The 21493-nt window shown below is 38.5% G+C and overlaps 1 protein-coding gene across 1 annotated transcript; it reads left to right on the forward strand.

Annotated features, from left to right (window-relative positions):
- The first annotated feature begins 17961 nt into the window (after positions 1-17961).
- Positions 17962-18960, forward strand: LOC122680811 (olfactory receptor 9K2-like). Its single transcript, XM_043882512.1, has one exon. The coding sequence runs from the start codon at positions 18019-18021 to the stop codon at positions 18958-18960; it is 942 nt and encodes a 313-aa protein (XP_043738447.1). The 5' UTR covers positions 17962-18018.
- The last annotated feature ends 2533 nt before the right edge of the window (positions 18961-21493 follow it).

The following is a 21493-nucleotide window of genomic DNA, read 5'->3' on the forward strand; positions in this document are numbered from 1 at the left end:
CCCTGGGTTGAGAAGATCTCATGAAGAAGTAAATGGCCACCCACTCTAGCATTCTTTCCTGGAGAATTCCATGGACAGAGGAATCTGGAGGGCTACAGTCTAGGGGTTACAAAGAGTCCAACACAAGTGAGTGAATAACACATTTTACACAAAAGCATTGGATATTGTAAAATATGTCCAATTTACTTTTAAAGTAAGTGATTCCTGAATTAGTACTGATTTTTCTAACATGTTAAAGGGTTTTGACCTGAAACCGACCACAAGATCTTTCTCTAGTAAATATGGGCTTGTTTGAGATCAGCAGAGAATTATGATTTGTGGTCTGTAATCATGGTGAGCCATATGCAAGTTTCTGCATGCCAAGGGAAGGAGAACCATTTTATAGAAAAAAGAGGAAGCTGGGAACTCTGTAGTGAGCACAGTCCTTGGTTTTTCACTGGCTGAGTCTTTGTCATGGAAAAAGAGTAATCTTCTTGTAGCCCTTCCAAAGTAATAGATCAAAGCCTGAAAAACCCAGCATTGTTTCAGAGAAAAAAGCCCTGTTCACATTGATGCATGGCAAAAACTACCACAATAGAGTAAAGTAATTAGCCTCCAATTAAAATAAGTAAATAAAATTTAAAAATGGGTTGAAGGCTAGCCACCTTAGGAGAAGCAACCTCTGTTCTGCAGGTAACAGGCTGATCAGTTTCCATGGAAGAGTCTGATCTCAAATTACACCAAAGTGCCAAATGACTACTAGCCTAAAGAGCCACATATTAACCAGAAAGTCAAAATCTTAAATAGATCCCAAATAAAGCCAGAGTGCTTCAAATGCAAAGAGGGTGAAAGCTCAGTTCCAGGATAAACACATCTTCACTCTCCAGAGTTGGTGAGTAAAACAGTAGTCAACAATGGGCTCAGAAGAGGGTACTGCACCTGTTTGCACCAGCCCTAGTGCTGTTGGGAGTCATCTCTGGTCCCTGTGGGAGCCACTGAAATGTTGACCTGAAACAAAAAGACTGCCAGATAGTTCTCCAGCAAACATGCAGGAGAAGCACAGAGTTGCAATTCAAGGTCTGCCACCATGGCAAGACACAGTCAAGTTCCTGAATGACAATGGAAAGAGAAATCTTTCAAAGAAGAAGAAAAACTGAGCATGTCAACTACAAATTGGTATTTGCCATATACCTCTGTAAGGATTAGATCACGTACTGACACAGCTGTTGATTTTCAACACTCTTTGAATGGAGTTCAGGGTAGAGAACAGAAATGATGCATTCTGTGCTCTGGGAAAAACTGGGAGAACAAGACTTCAGATAGTTAGATATTTTCAGGAGCTGATTTTATGAACCCAATTTTTGTGTATCTTCATATCTAGAAAAACACTAAAATCCATGGTGACAACTGTTCCTTGTAAGCAGCAGAAACCTTCAAAAAATGTGTGCTTAATTTTTGAACAAAAAAAAAAATGTGCAAAAAATATGTACACCCCTTCAACAAAATCACATCTATACTGACCATCTTTGGAGTAGTTTCTCAGAGCTATCTTAGGTGCTGTCTCCCAGACTATAGACTTCATTTTGCCCCAATAAAATTTGACTCAAGACTGTCATGTGTGTATTTTTTCAAGTCAACAGGTGCTGTAGTGAACAGAGTCCTTGATTTTTCCTTGGCTGAGTCTTTCATAGAAAAGAAGAGGAGTTTTTGTCCTTCCTGTTGGGCTCTACTTTGTTGTAGGTGTGAAAACTCCCAACTTTGAGCCTTCAGTTCTATTTAATTGAGGTTTCTGTTTACTAATTTTTTATAACCTTTTTTGAATTTTCGCTTGAATCAACTATTTTATACATGTTGTATCAACAGGTAATAATAAGATGAAACAAACAATAAATAATCTTCACTTTATGCATCAGCTTGGGAAATTGTGTACTGAGTGTGTCAGGCATAGGGGAGTGCTCTGAGGACCTGCTTGCTCCTGGGTCCTAATATAAAAAACCAAAGTGGGAGATAAAAATATATACAATTTTTGAGCAATCATTTCCTTAAATGAACCTTCATAATTTTTCCTATATTAATTATTTAAGGAATATTCAATAAAAGAATAGAAGCTAAGCAGTCGTCAAAATAGAATGTGATTCAAAATTTTCTTACTATGCCTCTGTATCTTCATTTGTTCTATTAATTTTATTTAATCTCTAACATCATCTGATCTTGTGGTAGGCTTAGGTATAAATAACCTTATTCTTTAGAGAACTTACAATTTAATGCTTGAATCAAATCATGTAATTGAAATCCAGAAGTTTTATTTCATTGTTTAATGCACACAAAGAATAAATATGGAGGTTGTAAGGTGGGGTGCCTGAGAGTGGGTGTTGTTAATCAAGGAAAGTCTTCTTAGGGCTATATGGAAAATATATTTGAAGGATGTAAGATTGGAGTCAGGGATACTGCTTTATCAGTTTATGTTATTGATGGGGCTTGAAGTATGCCAATGTAATTTTTAAAAGGCTTATTTAAAAATATAAGTATAATACCCAGAACACAGTAACTGATTAGTATGAGAAGGATGCAACAAAGAAGGTGTGTCTCATCATTTTGAATCTGAATAATATGTGTGGTGATGGTACAAGCCATAAAAATGAAGGAGCTCTTAGCAGGCTAAGAATAGAGGAGAATTTCCTTAAGTTGAAAAGTAACATCTACCAAAAATCTAGAGCTAAGTCATATTTATGGTGAGAAAGCAAAAACTTTCTTGCTAGAATTAGTAACAAGGCTAGGAAGTCCTCACTACAAAACCTTTTCAACATCCAACAGTAAGTCTTAGCTAATACAACAGATAAGAAAAGGAATGAAAAGTGGTATGGGCTGAATTATGTTTTCCAAAACTCAAATGCTTAAGCCCTAAATCCAGTACTATAGCATATGACTATAGTGTTGACTCTTGAACAACAATGATCTGCACTGTGCAGGTTCACTTACACACAAACTGCTTTCAATAAGTGTATTATAATTTTTAAAAATATTTGCAACTATTTGAAAAAAAATTGCAGATGAACTATGTACTTAGCTTTTCTCCCAAGGAGCAAGCATCTTTTAATTTCATGGCGGCAATCACCATCTGCAGTGATTTTGGAACCCCCCAAAATAAAGTCTGTCACTGTTTCCATTGTTTCCCCATCTATATGCCATGAAGTGATGTGACCAGATGCCATGATCTTCGTTTTCTGAATGTTGAATTTTAAGCCAACTTTTTCATTCTCCTCTTTCACTTTCATAAAGAGGTTCTTTGGTTCTTTGCTTTCTGCCAAAAGGGTGGTGTCATCCATATATCTGATGTTATTGATATTTTCCCCAGCAATCTTGATTCCAGCTTGTGCTCCACACAGCCAAACATTTCCCATGATGTACTCTTCATATAAGTTAAATAAGCAGGGTGACACTATACATCCTTTTTTGATGTACTCCTTTCCTGATTTGGAACCAGTCTACTGTTCCATGTCCATTTCTAAATGTTGCTTCTTGACCTGCATACAGATTTCTCAGGAGGTTTCCCATCTCTTTAAGAATTTTCCACAGTTTGTTGTGATATACACAGTGAAACAGTCAAAGGCTTTGGCATAGTCAATAAAGGAGAAGTAGATGTTTTTCTCTAACTCTCTTGTTTTTTCCATGATCCAATGGATGCTGGCAATTTGATCTCTGGGTCCTCTGCCTTTTCTAAATTCAGCTTGAACATCTGGAAGTTCTCAGTTCATGTACTGCTGAAGCCTGGCTTGGAGAATTTTGAGCATTACTTTGCTGGTGTGTGAGATGAGTGCAACTGTGTGGTAGTTTGAATATTCTTTGGCATTGCCTTTCTTTGAGATTGGAATGAAAACTGACCTTTTCCAGTCCTGTGGCCACTGCTGAGCTTTCCAAATTTGCTGGCGTATTGAGTGCAGCACTTTCACAGCATCATCATTTAGGATTTGAAACAGCTCAACTGGAATTCCATCACCTCCACTAGCTTTGTTCATGGTGATGCTTCCTAAGGCCCACTTGGCTTCACATTCCAGGATGTCTGGCTCCAGGTGAGTGATCACACCATCGTGGTTATCTGGGTCATGAAGATCTTTTTTGTATAGTTCTGTGTATTCTTGCCACCTCTTCTTAATACCCTCTGCTTCTGTTAGGGCCATACCATTTCTGTCTTTTATTGAGTTCATCTTTGCATGAAGTGGTCCCTTGGTATCTCTAACATCTTGAAGAGATCTCTAGTCTTTCCCATTCTATTGTTCTAGTGTACTTTGCATTGATCACTTAGGAAGGCTTTCTTATTATCTCTCCTTGCTATTCTTTGGAACTCTGCATTCAAATGGGTATATCTTTCTTTTTCTCCTTTGCCTTTTGCTTCTCTTCTTTTCTCAGCTCTTTGTAAGGCCTCCTCAGACAACCACTTTGCCTTTCTTATTTTTGAGGATGGTCTTGATCACTGCCTCCTGTACAATGTCACAAACCTCCATCCATAGTTCTTCAAGCACTCTGTCTATAAGATCTAATCCCTTGAATCTATTTGTCACTTTCACTGTATAATCGTAAGGGATTTGATTTAGGTCATATCTGAATGATCTAGTGGTTTTCCCTACTTTCTTCAATTTAAGTTTGAATGTTGAAATAAGGAGTTCATGATCTGAGTCACAGTCATCTTTGGTGACTTTTTTTTTTTGTGACTGTATAGAGCTTCTCCATCTTTGGCTGCAAAGAATATAATCAATCCAATTTTGGTATTGACCATCTGGTGATGTCCATGTGTAGAGTCTTCTCTTGTGTTGTTGGAAGAGGGTGTTTGCTATGACCAATGTGTTCTCTTGGCAAAACTCTATTAGCCTTTGTCCTGCTTCATTCTGTACTCCAAGGCCAAACTTGCCTTTACTCCAGGTATCTCTTGACTTCCTACTTTTGCATTCCAGCCTCCTATGATGAAAAGGACTTCTTTTTTTGGTGTTAGTTCTAGAAGGTCTTGTCTTCATAGAACCGTTCAACTCAGCTTCTTTATCATTAGTGATTGGGGAATAGACTTGGATTACTGTGACATTGAATGGTTTGCCTTGGAAACAAACAGAGATCATTCTTTTGTTTTTGAGATTGCACCCAAGTACTGCATTTCTGACTTTTTGGTTGACTATGAGGGTTACTCCATTTCTTGTAAAGGATTTTTGCCCACAGTAGTAGATATAATGGTCATTTGAACTAAATTCACCCATTCCAGTTCATTTTAGTTCACTGATTCATAAAATGTCAATATTCACTCTTGTCATCTCCTGTTTGACCACTTCCAATTTGCCTTGATTCATGGACCTAACATTCCATGTTCCATTGCAATATTGTTCTTTTAGCATTGGACTTTACTTCCATCACAAGTCACAACTGGGCATTGTTTTCGCTTTGGCTCCATCTCTTCATTCTTTCTGGAGTTATTTCTCCACTCTTCTCCAGTAGCATATTGGGCACCTGCTGACCTGGGGAGTTCATCTTTCAGTGTCCTATCTTTTTGCCTTTTCATATTGTTCATGGTGTTCTCAAGGCAAGAATATTGAAGTGGTTTGCCATTCCTTTCTCCAGTGGGCCACGTTTTGTCAGTACTCTCCACTATGACCTGTCTGTCTTGGATGGCCTTACAAGGCATCGGTCATAGTTTCATTGAATTAGACAAGGCTGTGGTCCATGTGATCAGTTTGATTAGTTTTCTGTGATTGTGGTTTTCATTCTGTCTTTCCTCTGATGGATAAGGATAGGAGGCTTATGGAAGTTTCCTGGTGGGAGAGACTGAATGTGGGGGCAACTGGATCTTGTTCTGATTGGCGGGACCATGCTCAGTAAATCTTTAATCCAAGTTTCTGTTGATGGGCAGGGCTGTGTTCCCTCCCTGTTGTTTGACCTGCAGGCAAACAATGATAGGAGTAATGAAGATAATGGCGACCTCCTTCAAAAGGTCTTTTGCATGCCCTGTTGTATTCAGTGCATGCAGAAGGCCACTGTCGACCCAGGCTTCTGCTGGAGATTCCTGGACATTCACAGACAAGTCTTTATTAACACTCAAAAACACAAATCTATCACAAAATGTTAAAATTTACCAAAACTGATGAACACAAATCCTTATAGGCCATACTTGCCTGGTACAATTCCCAGTTGAGAGAAATGTAAAGAACCTAAGAATGCAGTATTAAATCATAAGTACAGGAAATTGACTGTGGTGCATATTGTACTATTGTCATAATTTTGAGTGCTGTGAGTATCCACTTAAAACACTACATGATACTAATCATCTTCATGTGATTTGTTAATCTCTCCAATAAACTGGGTACCACAATAAAAAGTGATATGTCCCACTTCTTGTATATTTTTTCATCATATTTAGTGTAATACCTTGAATATTAACACCATTAGACTCCTATGAAATGCTGCTAGTAATGCTGGAAGTGCTCCTAAGAAGCAGAGAATAGTCATGACCTTACAAGTAAAAGCTGAATTCCTAGGTACCTACTGAAGACTGAGGTCTGTAGCTCTAGTTGCTTGCCATTTTAAGATGAATGAATCCAGTGTAAGGACTATTAGTTTTTAAAAAAGAAATTCATGAAGCTGTAGCTTCCTGTAGCTATGCCAGTAGACATTAAACTTTGCACTTTTGTGAAATACCTTATCTCATATTAAAAATGCATCTTTTACTGGGTGCAGGATTGCCAGGAGAAAGACATATATCTATACATTCTAATATGATTGGAGAAAAAGTAAAGTCATTATATTACAACTTTAAGCAAAAGGAAGGTGAAGGATTGAAAACTGGTGAATTTGATGACAGCAAAGGATGGTTTCATAATTTTAGAAAAAGGTTTGACTTAAAAAGTGTCTAGATAACAAGGGAAGCAGCTTCTGATGATTAATGAGCAGCAGAGGAGTTCCAAATGTCAAGAAAATCACTGAAGAGAGAGGATATCTGCCTGAATCGGTTTTTAATGTAGATGAAAGTACCCTATTCTGGGGGAAAAAAATCACAAAGGATATTTATTGGTGAGGAACGGAAGTGAGAACCAGAATTTAAGGCAGGAACAGATAGGCTCACCCTACTGTTTTGTGCTAATGTATTTGGATTTATTACCCATAAAACTACTAATCCCCAAGATTTAAAGGGAAATGTAAACTGCAGCTGTAAGCCTTCAGGTTGTATAGCAAGAAGGGCTAGACAAGTACCCTTTTCTTTTCTGCATTGGTTCCATGGATGCTTTGGTGCTAAGGTAGGAAGTACTGTGAAGGTATGCCTTAACTTTTTTTTTTTTTTCAAACTGAACAGTGTCCCTGGCCTCCCAGAACTCCTTGAGTTAAATACCAAAAGTGTCTACTTGCGCCCTTAACACAACATCTCTATTTCAGCCCCTAGATCGGGAGGCATATTGATCTTTAAGGCTCATTACACATGATACTCTACAGAAAATATTGTCAATGATATAGAAGAGAACTCTGACAGAGAGAACACCATGAAACTCTGAAAGGATTATACCACTGAAGATGCCATCATTGTTATAGAAAAAGCTGTGAAAGCCATCAAGCCTGAAATAGTAAATTCCTGCTGGAGAAACTGTGTGCTGTACATGATTTTACATGATTTACAGCAGAGCCAATCAAGAAAATCATGAAAGATATTGAGGACAGGGCAAGTGGTGAAGTGGGTATTTTGTTTCAAGGTATGGATGTTCAAGAACATCCAAAATTCAAGAACTGCTAAATACCCCAACAAAGGAATGAACAGAAGGTCTGACGGAGGTGAGTGGCTCTCAGTCCGTGCCGGATGACCAGGAAGAGGACGCAGAAGAAGCAGCGCCAGAGACAAGTGACATCAGGCAATCGGGCAAAAGGACTCCAATAATTTAAGACTGCTTTGGACTTCTTTTATAACGTGAACCCTTCTATTATTGGGTTGGCTAAAAAGTTCATTCTGGCTTTTCTGTACACTGGTATGAAAAACTGGAATAAACTTTTTGGCTTACCCAATAACATTATGAATTACATTCATAATGAATTACACTATGGAGCTTCCCTTGTAGCTCAGTTGGTAAAGAATCTGCCTTCAATGCAGGAGACTCAGGTTTGATTCCTGGGTCAAGACAATCCCCTAGAGAAGGAAATGGCAACACATTCTTGTATTCTAGCATGGAAAATCCTATGGACAGAGGAGCTTGGCAGGCTACGTTCCATTGGGTCACAAGAGTCAGACATGACTTAGTGACTAAACCACCACCACAGTATATGTGGGCTTCCCAGGTGGAAGCCCTGAGTTGAGAAGACCCCCTGGAGGAGGAAATGGCAATCCACTCCAGTATTCTTGGCTGGAAAATCCCATGAACAGAAGGACACATAGGGCTACAGTCCACGTGGTTGCAAGGAGTCAGACATGACTTAGCAATTGAGCATGAATGCATGGTATGTGTACCTGTCTCTCTTGTAATTAGAGAAACTGCATATTACCATCATAGGTAGGTGGGTTTTAAAAAATGTAACAATGTTTCTAATACTGTATTATAACTATGATTATAATACTGCATGTTTTAAAAACTTTATAATAATTCATTGATTAGTTGCATAGGTTGGGCTAGCATGAAGCGATTATACTGACTACAGAATTCTCATGAAGCATTCATGTTGTGCTTTAGTTAACAAAACATCTGCATTGATACAGGTGAAAGAATCCTTACACCTGTAAATAAATGCGAAGTCCTTTTTCACATTATTTTTTTAATATTTTTTTATCTTCTCATTTTTGATGTCTAGTGTTAGTAGTATGAATAACATACAGTGTTTTGTATCATATAGAGCCATACTGATGTAGGATTGAGAGATTATTTGACAGATGACCATTTGTTGATTGATGTGCATCTATAAGTTTCCCTACTTGGCAAATTGCCTCCAGTAATTCTTCTTGTTATATCATTTTAAAAATATTCAGGGACATATTTTGTTCTACAGTCCAATGCAATTAAATTTGTCCTTTAGGGGGACAATATAAAGAATGCATGAAATTCAACAAAAAAACCCAAACAAATTGATTAAAAAATGGGCAGAGTCATAGAGAAGGACTTGTGGACCTATTAGGGGAAGGAGAGGGAGACAAACTGAAAGAGTAGCATTGACATATACACACCAACATGGGTAAAATATCTGGAAATATCTGTATAGCATAGGGAATCCAACTTGGTGCTGAGAAAGCTGGAATGGGGAGTTGGGAGGGAGGTTCCAGAAGGAGGGGATATACATATACTTAGAGTTTATTCATGCTGTTGTACAGCAGAAACCAGCACAACATTATAAAGTAATTATCCTCCAATTAAAAATAAATTAAAAGAAAAGCCTCACCCAAGGGCAGGGTCAGCAACCGAGAGGAGCTATCCCGCATCAGAGGTAAGGAGCAGCGGCTGCGCTTTGCTGGAGCAGCCGTGAAGAGAGACCACACGTCCAAGGTAAGAGAAACCCAAGTAAGACGGTAGGCACTGAGAGAGGACATCAGAGGGCAGACACACTGAAACCACAATCACAGAAAACTAGCCAATCTGATCACACGGACCACAGTCTTGTCTAACTCAATGAAACTAAGCCATGCCGTGTGGGGCCACCCAAGATGGTTGGGTCATGGTGCAGAGGTCAGACATAATGTGGTCCACTGGAGAAGGGAATGGCGAACCACTTCAGTATTCTTGCTTTGAGAACCCCATGAACAGTATGAAAAGGCAAAAAGATAGGACACTGAAAGATGAATTCCCCAGGTCGTTAGGTGCCCAATAAGCTACTGGAGAAGAGTGGAGAAATAACTCCAGAAAGAATGAAGGGATGGAGCCAAAGCAAAAACAACACCCAGTTGTGAATGGGACTGGTAATGGAAGCAGGGTTCGATGCTGTAAAGAGCAATATTGCATAGGAACCTGGAATGTTAGGTCCGTGAATCAAGGCAAATTGGAAGTGGTCAAACAGGAGATGACAAGAGTGAACATCGATATTCTGGGAATCAGTGAACTAAGATGGACTGGAATGGGTGGATTTAACTCAGATGACCATTATATCTACTACTGTGGACAGGAATCCTTTAGAAGAAATGGATTAGCCATCATAGTCAACAAAAGAGTCCGAAATGCAGTACTTGGATGCAATCTCAAAAATGACAGAATGATCTCTGTTTGTTTCCAATGCAAACCATTCAATAACATGATAATCCAAGCCTATGCCCCAACCAGTAATGCTGAAGAAGCTGAACTTGAACAGTTCTATGAAGACCTACAAGACCTTTTAGAACTAACACCCAAAAAAGATGTCCTTTTCATTATAGGAGACTGAAATGCAAAAGTAGGAAGTCAAGAAACACCTGGAGTATCAGGCAAGTTTGGCCTTGGAGTACAGAATGAAACAGGACAAACGCTAATAGAGTTCTGCCAAGAGAATGCACTGGTCATAGCAAACACTCTCTTCCAACAATAGAAGGGAAGACTCTACACATGGACATCACCAGATGGTCAACATCGAAATCAGATTGATTATATTCTCTGCAGCCAAAGATGGAGAAGCTCTATATAGTCAGCAAAAACAAGACTGGGAGCTGACTGTGGCTCAGATCATGAACTCCTTATTGCCAAATAAACTGAAATTGAAGAAAGTGAAGAAAACCACTATACCATTAAGGTATGACCTAAATCAAATCCCTTATGACTATACAGTGGAAGTGAGAAATGTCTGATAGACAGAGTGCCTGATGAACTATGGATGGTGTTTCATGACATTGTACAGGAGATAGGAATCAAGACCATCCCCAAGAAAAAGAAATGCAGAAAAGCAAAATGACTGCCTGAGGAGGCCTTACAAATAGCTGTGAAAAAAAGGGAAGTGAGAAGCAAAGGAGAAAAAGAAAGATATACCCATTTGAATGCAGAGTTCCAAAGAATAGCAAGGAGAGATAAGAAAGCCTTCCTCAGCAATCAATGTAAAGAAATAGAGGAAAACAATAAAATGGGAAAGACTAGAGATCTCTTCAAGAAAATTAGAGATACCAAGGAAACATTTCATGCAAAGATGGGCTCAATAAAGGACAGAAATGATAGGGACCTAACAGAAGCAGAAGATATTAAGAATACATATAAGAAGTGTACAAAAAAGATCTTAATGACCCAGATAATCACGATGGTGTGATCACTCACCTAGAGCCAGACATCCTCGAATGTGAAGTCAAGTGGGCCTTAGAAAGCATCACTACGAACAAAGCTAGTGGAGGTGATGGAATTCCAGTTGAGCCATTTCCAATTCCAAAAGATGACGCTATGAAAGTGCTGCTCTCAATATGCCAGCAAATTTGGAAAACTCACCAGTGGCCACAGTACTGGAAAAGGTCAGTTTTCATTCCAATCCCTAAGAAAAGCAATGCCAAAGAATGCTCAAACTACCACACAATTGCACTCATCTCACACGCTAGTAAAGTAATGCTTACAATTCTCCAAGCCAGGCTTCAGCAATATGTGAACCACGAACCTCCAGATGTTCAGGCTGGTTTTAGAAAAGGCAGAGGAACCAGAGATCAAATTGCCAACATCCTCTGGATCATCGAAAAAGCAAGAGAGTTTCAGAAACACATCTATTTCTGCTTTATTGACTATGCCAAAGCCTTTGACTGTGTGGATCACAATAAACTGTGGAAAATTCTGAAAGAGATGGGAATACCAGACCACCTGACCTGCCTCTTGAGAAATATGTATGCAGGTCAGGAAGCAACAGTTAGAACTGGACATGGAACGACAGACTGGTTCCAAATAGGAAAAGGAGTATGTCAAGGCTGTATATTGTCACCCTGCTTATTTAACTTACATGCATAGTACATCATGAGAAACACTGGGCTGGAAGAAGCACAAGCTGGAATCAAGATTGCCGGGAGAACTATCAATAACCTCAGATATGCAGATGACATCACCCTTATGGCAGAAAGTGAAGAAGAACTAAAGAGCCTTTGATGAAAGTGAAAGAGGAGAGTAAAAAACTTGGCTTTAAGCTCAACATTCAGAAAACTAAGATCATGGCATCCGGTCCCATCACTTCATGGCAAATAGATGGGGAAACAGTGGAATCAGTGGCTGACTTTATTTTTCTGGGCTCCAAAATCACTGCAGATGGTGATTGCAGCCATGAAATTAAAAGATGCTTGCTCCTAGGAAGGAAGGTATGACCAACCTAGACAGCCTATTAAGAAGCAGAGACATTCCTTTGCCAACAAAGGTCCATCCAGTCAAGGTTATGGTTTTTCCAGTGGTCATGTATGGTTGTGAGAGTTGGACTATAAAGAAAGCTGAGCACTGAAGAATTGATGCTTTTGAACTGTGGTGTTGGAGAAGACTCTTGAGAGTTCCTTGGACTGCAAGGAGATCCAACCAGTCCATCCCAAAGGAGATCAGTCCTGGGTGTTAATTGGAAGGACTTATGTTGAAGCTGAAACTCCAGTACTTTGGCCACCTGATGCAAAGAGCTGACTCAGTTGAAAAGACCCTGATGCTGGGAAAGATTGAGGGCAGGAGGAGAAGGGTACGACAGAGGATGAGACAGTTGGATGGCATCATGGACTTGATGGACATGGGTTTGGGTGGACTCCGGGAGTTGGTGATGGACAGGGAGGCCTGGAGTGCTGCGATTCATGGGGTCACAAAGAGTCAGACATGACTGAGTGACTGAACTGAACTAAAGCTGTTTAAGCGCTTGCTTTTTCTCTGCTTCCATCACTGATTTCTTTGCATTTACAAACAAAAGTGTGTGTTTTAGCAATAAATGAGTGAAATAAAATCATGGGTAAAAGATTTTAATATATATTTTTCCATAGAAGTGATACAGACAGTCAACAGGCACAAGAACACATGCTAAACATCACAAATTATTAGGAAAATGCAAATCAAAGCCACAATGAGATACCACCTCTTGCCTGTTAGAATAGGTTTTACCAAAAAGGCAAAACGTAATAAGTGTTGGTGAAGGTGTGGAGTAAAGGAAACTCTCATACATTCTTGGTGAGATTATAAATAGGCTCAGCCACAATAGAAAAAAGTATGGAGATTTCTCAAAATATCAACAGCAGAGCTACCATATGATTCAGCTATTCTGCTTCTGGGTATTTATCCAAAGGATATGAAAATATCCAAAGGATATGAAAATACTAATTTGAAAAGATATATGCATCCTTGGGTTCATCACAACATTATTTACAATAACCAAGGTAGAGAAGCAACTTAAGTGTGCACTGATGGATGGATAAAGAAGAAATGATATATATACAGAATAGAATCATACTCAACCAAAAAAAAGATGGAACCTTGCCATTAGTGATACCATGGATGGACTTCAAGGGTATTATTCTAACTGAAATCAGTTAAATAGAGAAACACAAATACCATATGACTTACTCATATACGGAATACAGAAGACAAACAAATGAAAGCCAAAATAACTGAGCAGATGAAACCAATCAAAAACAAACATGTAGATACAGAGAACAGAATAGTCACTATCAGAGAGAAAGAGGTGGGGGAGTGAGTGGAGGGTGAAATGGGTAAAGGAGATCAACTATATGGCGATGGAAACGAAATCTTCAGTGATGAGCACTCTGCAGTATATACAGAAGTAGAAATATAACGTACTCATGAAACTTGTATAATATAAACCAGTGTCACCTAAATAAATAGCATATTAAAAATGATAAATCTTGAAATATCAGCTATCACAGAAAAAAAACTTTTTGGTCTCCTTCACAAGGACAGTCTTTAAGGCCAGTTTTTTTATGTTTGCTCCAACTCAAAGAGGGCATTTCTTATTTGTCTCCTCAAGTTCTCTCTGGTGTACTTATAGCTTTCTGCTCTCATGGAGCTAATAGTCTCTTCTTCATTGGCTATCACCAAATTATTATTACATTTCAGAGTTCACTTGTGTTTGGACTTTCCCACACTTTGTTCTAAACAGAGTCTGTTCACTTGGATCTCTTTGTTATGGTACACTTTTCATTCTAGGCAAAGCCTGTGTGTGGTTCAGTACTCTCAGAGTGACCCCTCTGTTTTAGAAGCATGTGTCTGGGTGAGGTCAGTAACCTAACGGCATTATCTCTCTTGGCATAGAACCTCCATCCTTTGAACAAGGGCCACTGAAACTAGTTTATCAGGCCAGAGGTCAAGCTTCTACCCTATGAATGAAGGCAGGTAAAGAAAGAGATTGCCAAAATATTTTAGCCATTCTTGCTTTGAATAGAGCTTCTGCATCATTTATATCCTAGGGAATAAGATATGTTTGCAACATACTGCTCTCAAGGTGATGGGCTTCCCCTGGCACTAGTGGTTAAGAACCCACCAGTCAATGTAGGAGACATAAGAGATATGGGGTACGATTCCCGGCTTGGAAAGATCCCCTGGAGAGGGGCATAGCAACCCATGCCAATATCCTTGCCTGGAGAAGCCCATGGGCAGAGGAGCCTGGCGGCTGCAGTCCATTGGGTTGCATAGAGTTGGACATGACTGGAGAGACTTAGCGTGCAGGGACACAGTCTCAAGTTGATATGGTAACCTTTGTCTGGTACCGAGGGGAAGAAGAATCTGTATATTTTTTCTTACACTTGCCTGTAAGAAAGTCATGCTGTGCTGAGAGAGGAGAGGAAGGAAGTGGGCCCTGGATCAAATAAGTATGTGTGACTATTTATATTGGCTTTATTCACAATATCTGATAACTGAAAACACCTCAACTGCCCAACAATTTAAGAGTACCAAAATTTGGTACCTATGTAAGTGGAATACTCATCAATAAAAAGAATGAATTACTTATAGATATTACAAGATGAATAAACCTCAAAATCATTTTACTCAGTGAAAAAAGCCTGAGATAAAAGGGTGAATATTGTATGCAAACATATTTATATCCAAAAGAAAATCACATCACTGGTTATTTGAAAATGGATTTGGAAGGAAGCATGGTTAATAAAGGGCATGATACATCTTTGGGAGGTTATGGAAATGTTCTGTATCTTGATATGGTGATGGTTTCACTGATGTATAAAACTGGTTAAACTCACAGAAATGTATACTCAATGAATACAGTTCATTTCACACTAATTATTTCTCAATAAAGTATTTGAGAAAAAATCATAAGTAGAGCTTCATTTTTAGATGCAAGGAGTTATGTTTTAGAGCACTGGCTCACATATATCTTATTTTAGATTGAAGATTTTAAAAAGATCTTTTTGGTCCCTCCCAAAGGATTCTCACAAGAAAACAACTCTTGTATGTTTGTTGACTCCTATTAGACTCAGGCTGATTTTCCCCCCCATTTTCTTTCTTTTCTTCTTTTCTTTTTTAAGTCTGAAGTCCCTGTTCCTCATGGACCTTGGTTCTGGAGTCTAGATATCTTAATAGCTAATTTATACTTCTTTCTTTCCCAGGAGGACTGTCTCCCAGAAGGTAAAGGAAGCCTCAATGCTGCAATTATTAGAAAAATTTATATTGTTATGCCAAAAGCATAGCTGTTATAAATAACTGTTGCTGTTATTTTGGCAGGTTATCAGAGATTCCAGATGACTCAAGGCCTCTACTTGGATATCTAAGACAATCTATTTTCCTTTTTAAAAGCATTCAAGCACTAGAGAATGCAGGAGAGAGACTATCCTGATGATGGATTTCTCAGGTTTATTTTGCATAACTACAGATTATAGTTACTGGAAGTATTTCAGAGTTATCCAAGCATCACTGGAAAATTCACTTCTTTCTCTTCTACAAAGGATATAACATTTTCCAGTGTCAAATACTAAAGGACATTTCCTCATAAAGGAAATTTATAAGCCAACAGATATCCTTATTACATAGTGTGATAAGGAAAATAAGCCTATTTTCTCTATAGGAAGAATATGAAACCGAGATACTGAACACGTATTTGAAAATTCTGAGAAGAAGGGAGCTCATTTTATTTTGACATAATGATTTTTTCAGTATTGGTAGTTGTAACATAGACATTAACTTTGTTTACTCTTTTTAGAATGAAAACAATAAAAAGGCAAAAAAACATCAGAATTCTGAGGCTTCTTTTTACAAATATGCAAATTACCAAACAATATAAGGTAAGAGTAAATTTTAAACGTGTGAGTTTTTGACAAATAACAAATCACCAACTATTTTTCTATTGACTACTCTGGGAAAAACACTCTCCTTTTGTCAGATATAAATGTCTTTACCTGTAAACATTAATATTAGAATGAGTTTGTTAGGAATCATTTCAGTTCAGTTTCGTTGCTCAGTCCTGTCCAACTCTTTGTGACCCTGTGGACTGCAGCATGCCAGGGCTGTCTGATCCATCACCAACTCCTGGATCATTAAAATGATCTGATACCTTGCCCCCAGGCAGGATTAAAAAAATATAAATAAGATATATTATTTTTCAAAAAACATTTCACAACTATTACAGTGTTTCCTTTCACTGTCTAAATAGTTTATACTTCCTCAGATCCTAAGAATGATCTATTTAAAATCTTGCCCCTTTATAATTAGCTGCATATTTAATTTTTGATGGCGTTGGTGGATAACAAAAATATATCAAAATGACATCATCCCATTTTACTGAAAGCCATATTTTTCTCATGCAAAATATTATACTTCTCTCAGATTTCTTTATTAAAGAAAAAGGTTATAGATTAAGAGCATGGATTCAAGAGCCAGATTTCTGGGCTTCAGACTTCAATTCTGACCCTAGTAGGTGGCTTTCAACATATTTTATTTCTTGGTACTTCATTTTCCTTACTGTAAACCAGAGAATACAATAGCACTCACCTCATATTATTGTTGTATATATTAAATGAGCTGATATGAAAGCATTTAGAAAAGTGGTCTATAAAAGAGTCCACATAATGTTTGCCATTATTATTGTTGTCTAGGCAGAGTCATGCACATAAAGGCCTGAGAAGGAGTGATCTTATTTGAACTGTTTAGTAAATGAACTAGTGATGACTGTGAAATTTATATTCCGGGTAAATAACAATGCAATCAGTAATTTCTTCATATGTATCTTTTTCTCAGTATCCATTTCTAAAGTAATTCTATGTAGACAGTATAAATCTCTTTTTTAAACATTCTGAGCTATTAGCTGAGGAAATGTGAGAAAATTGTATTTATGAAAAAGAATTTGAGGCTTATCTGAAATTTGAAGAATTTGAGATTTATGCATGAAATTCTAGCATACAAGTGATAATAATTTTTGTGTTTGGTTGTTCACAACTAATTCTTTGTGAGTATGTAACTTACATCAGAATCCAAAGTTTTCATTATCCACAAAAAATAATCACAACCTTTGAAGTGAAGTGAAGTCGCTCAGTCATGTCCGACTCTTTGCGACCCCAAGGACAGTAGTCTGCACCAGGCTCCTCCGTCCATGGAATTTTCTAGGCAAGAGTACTGGAGTGGGTTACCATTTCCTTCTCCAGGGAATCTTCCCAACCCAGGGATTGAACCCAGGTCTCCCACATTGTAGACAGACGCCTTACCGTCTAAGGCACCAGGGAAATCCTGGTGTCACAACCTTTAAGTAGTCTTAAAATTCAGTCATTTTCTTTGTATCTCCTGGTAATCTAAGTTTGCCAAGCTAAGTTTTACTAAACGAGACTACTGAAGCCCTTAATATCACCAAACTAAGATACCAAAATTGCTTCCAAAATGTCATTTATTGAAATATTTGTGCTCTCACAACTAGTTTCATGATGCTGCATTTATTGCATAAATTGTGAGTAGGAAATATATACAGAAGTGATACTTGCAAACATGAATGGCATTTGAGTTTGAAGGCGCTGTATGTTTCATAAGGAAAAGATCTAATTCCACAGCATGTATGGATTAGTAATTTTTAAGGTTAAAATAAATAATGATTATAGAACAGCTTTGTGACTCCTATACTGAAAGAGATTATTTGTAGCTAGGATGACAGCCAAGAGTTCATTTGCTTGTTTTGCCTTCTGCCTCTCAGCAGGTTTCTGCCATGTGTGACAGGGAAACATGCAACTACTCAGAAGTGACTGACTTCATTCTTGTTGGCTTCAGGGTCCGCCCAGAGCTCCACATTTTCCTCTTCCTGCTATTTGTGCTTGTCTATGCCATGATCCTTCTAGGGAACATTGGCATGATGGTCATTATTATGACTGATCCCCGGCTGAACACACCAATGTATTTCTTCTTAGGCAACCTGTCCTTCATTGATCTCTTCTATTCTTCTGTCATTGCACCCAAGGCTATGATCAACTTCTGGTCTGAGAGCAAGTCCATCTCCTTTGCAGGCTGTGTGACTCAGTTCTTTCTCTTTGCCCTCTTCATTGTGACTGAGGGGTTTCTCCTGGCAGTCATGGCGTATGACCGCTTCATTGCCATCTGCAATCCTCTCCTCTACACGGTCCAGATGTCAACACGTGTCTGTGTTCAGTTGGTGGCTGGTTCCTATTTTTGTGGCTGCATCACCTCAGTTCTTCAGACAAGCATGACATTTGCTTTATCCTTTTGTGCTTCTCGGACCATTGACCATTTTTACTGTGATATTCGCCCCCTGCAGAGACTATCTTGTTCTGATCTCTTCACCCTTAAAATGGTTTCTTTCACCTTCTCTGTCCTCATTGTCTTCCCTACCATCATAGTTATTATTGTTTCTTATTTGTACATTGTGTCCACAGTTCTAAAGATACCCTCCACCGAGGGACGTCAGAAAGCCTTCTCCACTTGCAGCTCCCACCTGGGAGTCGTGAGTGTCCTCTATGGTGCCGTCTCCTTCGTGTACCTCACTCCTGACACATTTCCTGAGCTCAGTAAAGTGGCCTCCTTGTGTTACACCCTGCTGACTCCCATGTTGAATCCTCTGATTTACTCTCTGAGAAACAAAGATGTCAAAGAAGCTCTATACAAACTTTTGGAGAAGAAAAGTACTGTTCTGTGATTATTATTTCTCTTCCACTAATGACGTGGTGTCTGTTTATGTTGTACTCCTCTGGTCATCAATGAGATTATTCTCCTGAGTATCATAGAAATATTATCAAAAGCTTTTTAAAGGTAATGTATCCTTTCCACATATTACTTTTTTTTATGTGAGCATTGTCAAACCTAAATGTCCCAGATATTGGAGGTTATCTGGACACTACAGAAGCATTTTTCAAGGTGAATCTTCAGACTGATCTCAAATGATATTTTATTTCACAAAGTTGATTTCTATTTTTATGGCATACTGCTGGAAACTATTTTAATATATTATTACAGTGGTTAAGCAATTGTTTTGTATGGTGTTAGTCTTTGGCATTGATCCTTCCCTTGTACACAGTTCCTGGTAATTCAGACCATAAAGAATCTGCCTGCAATGCAAGAGATCCAGGTTTGATCTCTGGGTTGCGAAGGTCTCAAGAGAATGAGTGGCTACCCACTCTAGTATTCTTGCCTGGAGAATTCCATGGACAGAGGAACCTGGCAGGCTATAGTCCATAGGGTCACAAAGACAGACAACTGAGAGACCAACAGATTTTACACACAATCAGTCACTGGACATTGACAAGAATGTCCATCTTACTTTTAAAGTAAATTATTTCTCAGTTAAATCACTAGTTTCTCTGGCATGTTAAATGGTGTTGAAACAAGCAGACTGTCAGTAATTTCTCTAGCAAAGATGAGTTTATTTGAGATCAGCGGAGAATTGCAATTTGTGGTATGTAATCATGGCGAGCCACATGCAGCACTGTATGCCAAGGGAAGGAGAATAGTTTTACAGAAGGAAGAGGAATTTGTGAATGCTCTAGTGAACAGTCTATGGCTTCTTAATGGCTCAATCTTTGCCAGGTAAGAAGAGTAATCTTCTTGTAGCCCTTCTGAAGCCTGAAAATCCCAGGATCATCTCAGAAAAAAAGCCCTGTTCATGAACAACTGGGTTGAAGGCTAGCCACCTTAGGAGAAGCTGCCCCAGTTCTGCAGGGAACAGACTGAAGGCTAGTCAGTTTCCATGGAACAGTCTGATCTCAAATCACACCAAAATGTCAAATGAGTACTAGCCTAAAGAACAACACCTTAACCAGAATGTCAGAAACTTTAAACAGATCTCAAATAAAGCCAGGAGGGCTTCAAAGGCAAAGAAGTGGAAGCTCAGTTCCAGGAGAAAAACATCCTGCAATGTCCAGGGTTGGTGAGAAAAACACTATGCATCAATGGGCTCAAATGAGGGTACCACGCTTGTTTGCTCACCTGCCCTAGAGCTGGTGGGAGTCTTCTCTGGTCCCTGTGGGAACCACTGAAATGTTGACCTGAAGCAAATAGACTGCCAGATATTTCACCAGCAAACATGGAAGAGAAGCACAGAGTTGCAATTCAAGGTCTGCAGCCAAGGCCAGACACATGCAAGTTCCTGAATGACATGGGAAGGAAAACTCTTAAAGATGAGGAAAGAAAGACTGACCATATCAGCTACAAATTACCATCTACCTCTACAAGGATTGAATCATATGATGGTACAGCTGCTGATTTTCAACAACCTCTGAAAGGAGTTAGGGTAGAGTGCAGAAATGAGGCATTCTGTGCTCTGGGAAAAACTGGCAGGACAGGTCTTCAGAAAGATATTTTCAGGAGCCAATTTGATGAGTCCAATTCTTGTATCTCCTAATATCTAGAAAAGCACTAAAATCCTTCATGATGACGAATGTTCCTTGTGACCAGCAGAAACCTTCTGCAAAAAATCTGTGCTTGATTGCATGTACTCCCACTTCAACAAAATCACATACATATACTGACCATCTTTGGAGCAGCTACCTGAGGTGCTGTTTCCCAGACTATAATCTTCATTTTGTTCCAAATAATGTTTGACTAATGACTCTCATGCTGTGTATTTTTTTAAGTTTTAATAGGCGCTGTAATGAAAAGGGTACTTGGCTTTTCATTGGCTGAGTCCTTGATAGGAAAGAAGAGGACTCTTTGTCCTTCTCATAGGGTTCTGCTCTGTTGTACGTATGAAAGCCCCCCACTTTGGCTTTCAACTCTATTTAATTCAGGTTTCTGTTTACTAATTTTTTTATAATCATTGTTGAATTTTCACTTAAATCAACTATATTATACTTGTTCTATCAAGAGGAGGTAATAATAAGAAGAAACCAACAATAAGTAATTTTCATCATATGCATGAACTTGGGAAATGGTATATTGAATGTGTCAGGCATAGGGGAGTGCTCTGAGGACCTGCTTGCTCATGGATCCAATATAATAAACAAAGTGGGAGATAGAGATATACAAATCTTTTTGAGCAATCATTTCCTTAAATAAACCCTCATAATTTTTCCTGTATTAATTATTTAAGGAATATTTAATAAAAGAATAGAAGTTAGGCACTTGTCAAAATAGAGTATGATCCAAAATTTACTTACTATGGCTCTGTATCTTCATTTACTCCATTAATTTTATTTAATCTCCGTCTAACATGTTTGATCTTGTAGTAGGCTTAG

The sequence above is a fragment of the Cervus elaphus genome, chromosome 22, assembly GCF_910594005.1.
Source record: "Cervus elaphus chromosome 22, mCerEla1.1, whole genome shotgun sequence".
Lineage (NCBI taxonomy): Eukaryota > Metazoa > Chordata > Mammalia > Artiodactyla > Cervidae > Cervus > Cervus elaphus.

Excerpts from the sequence above, each read along its gene's own strand:
- LOC122680811 (XM_043882512.1), top strand. The coding sequence starts at position 18,019 with ATGTGTGACAGGGAAACATGCAACTACTCAGAAGTGACTGACTTCATT.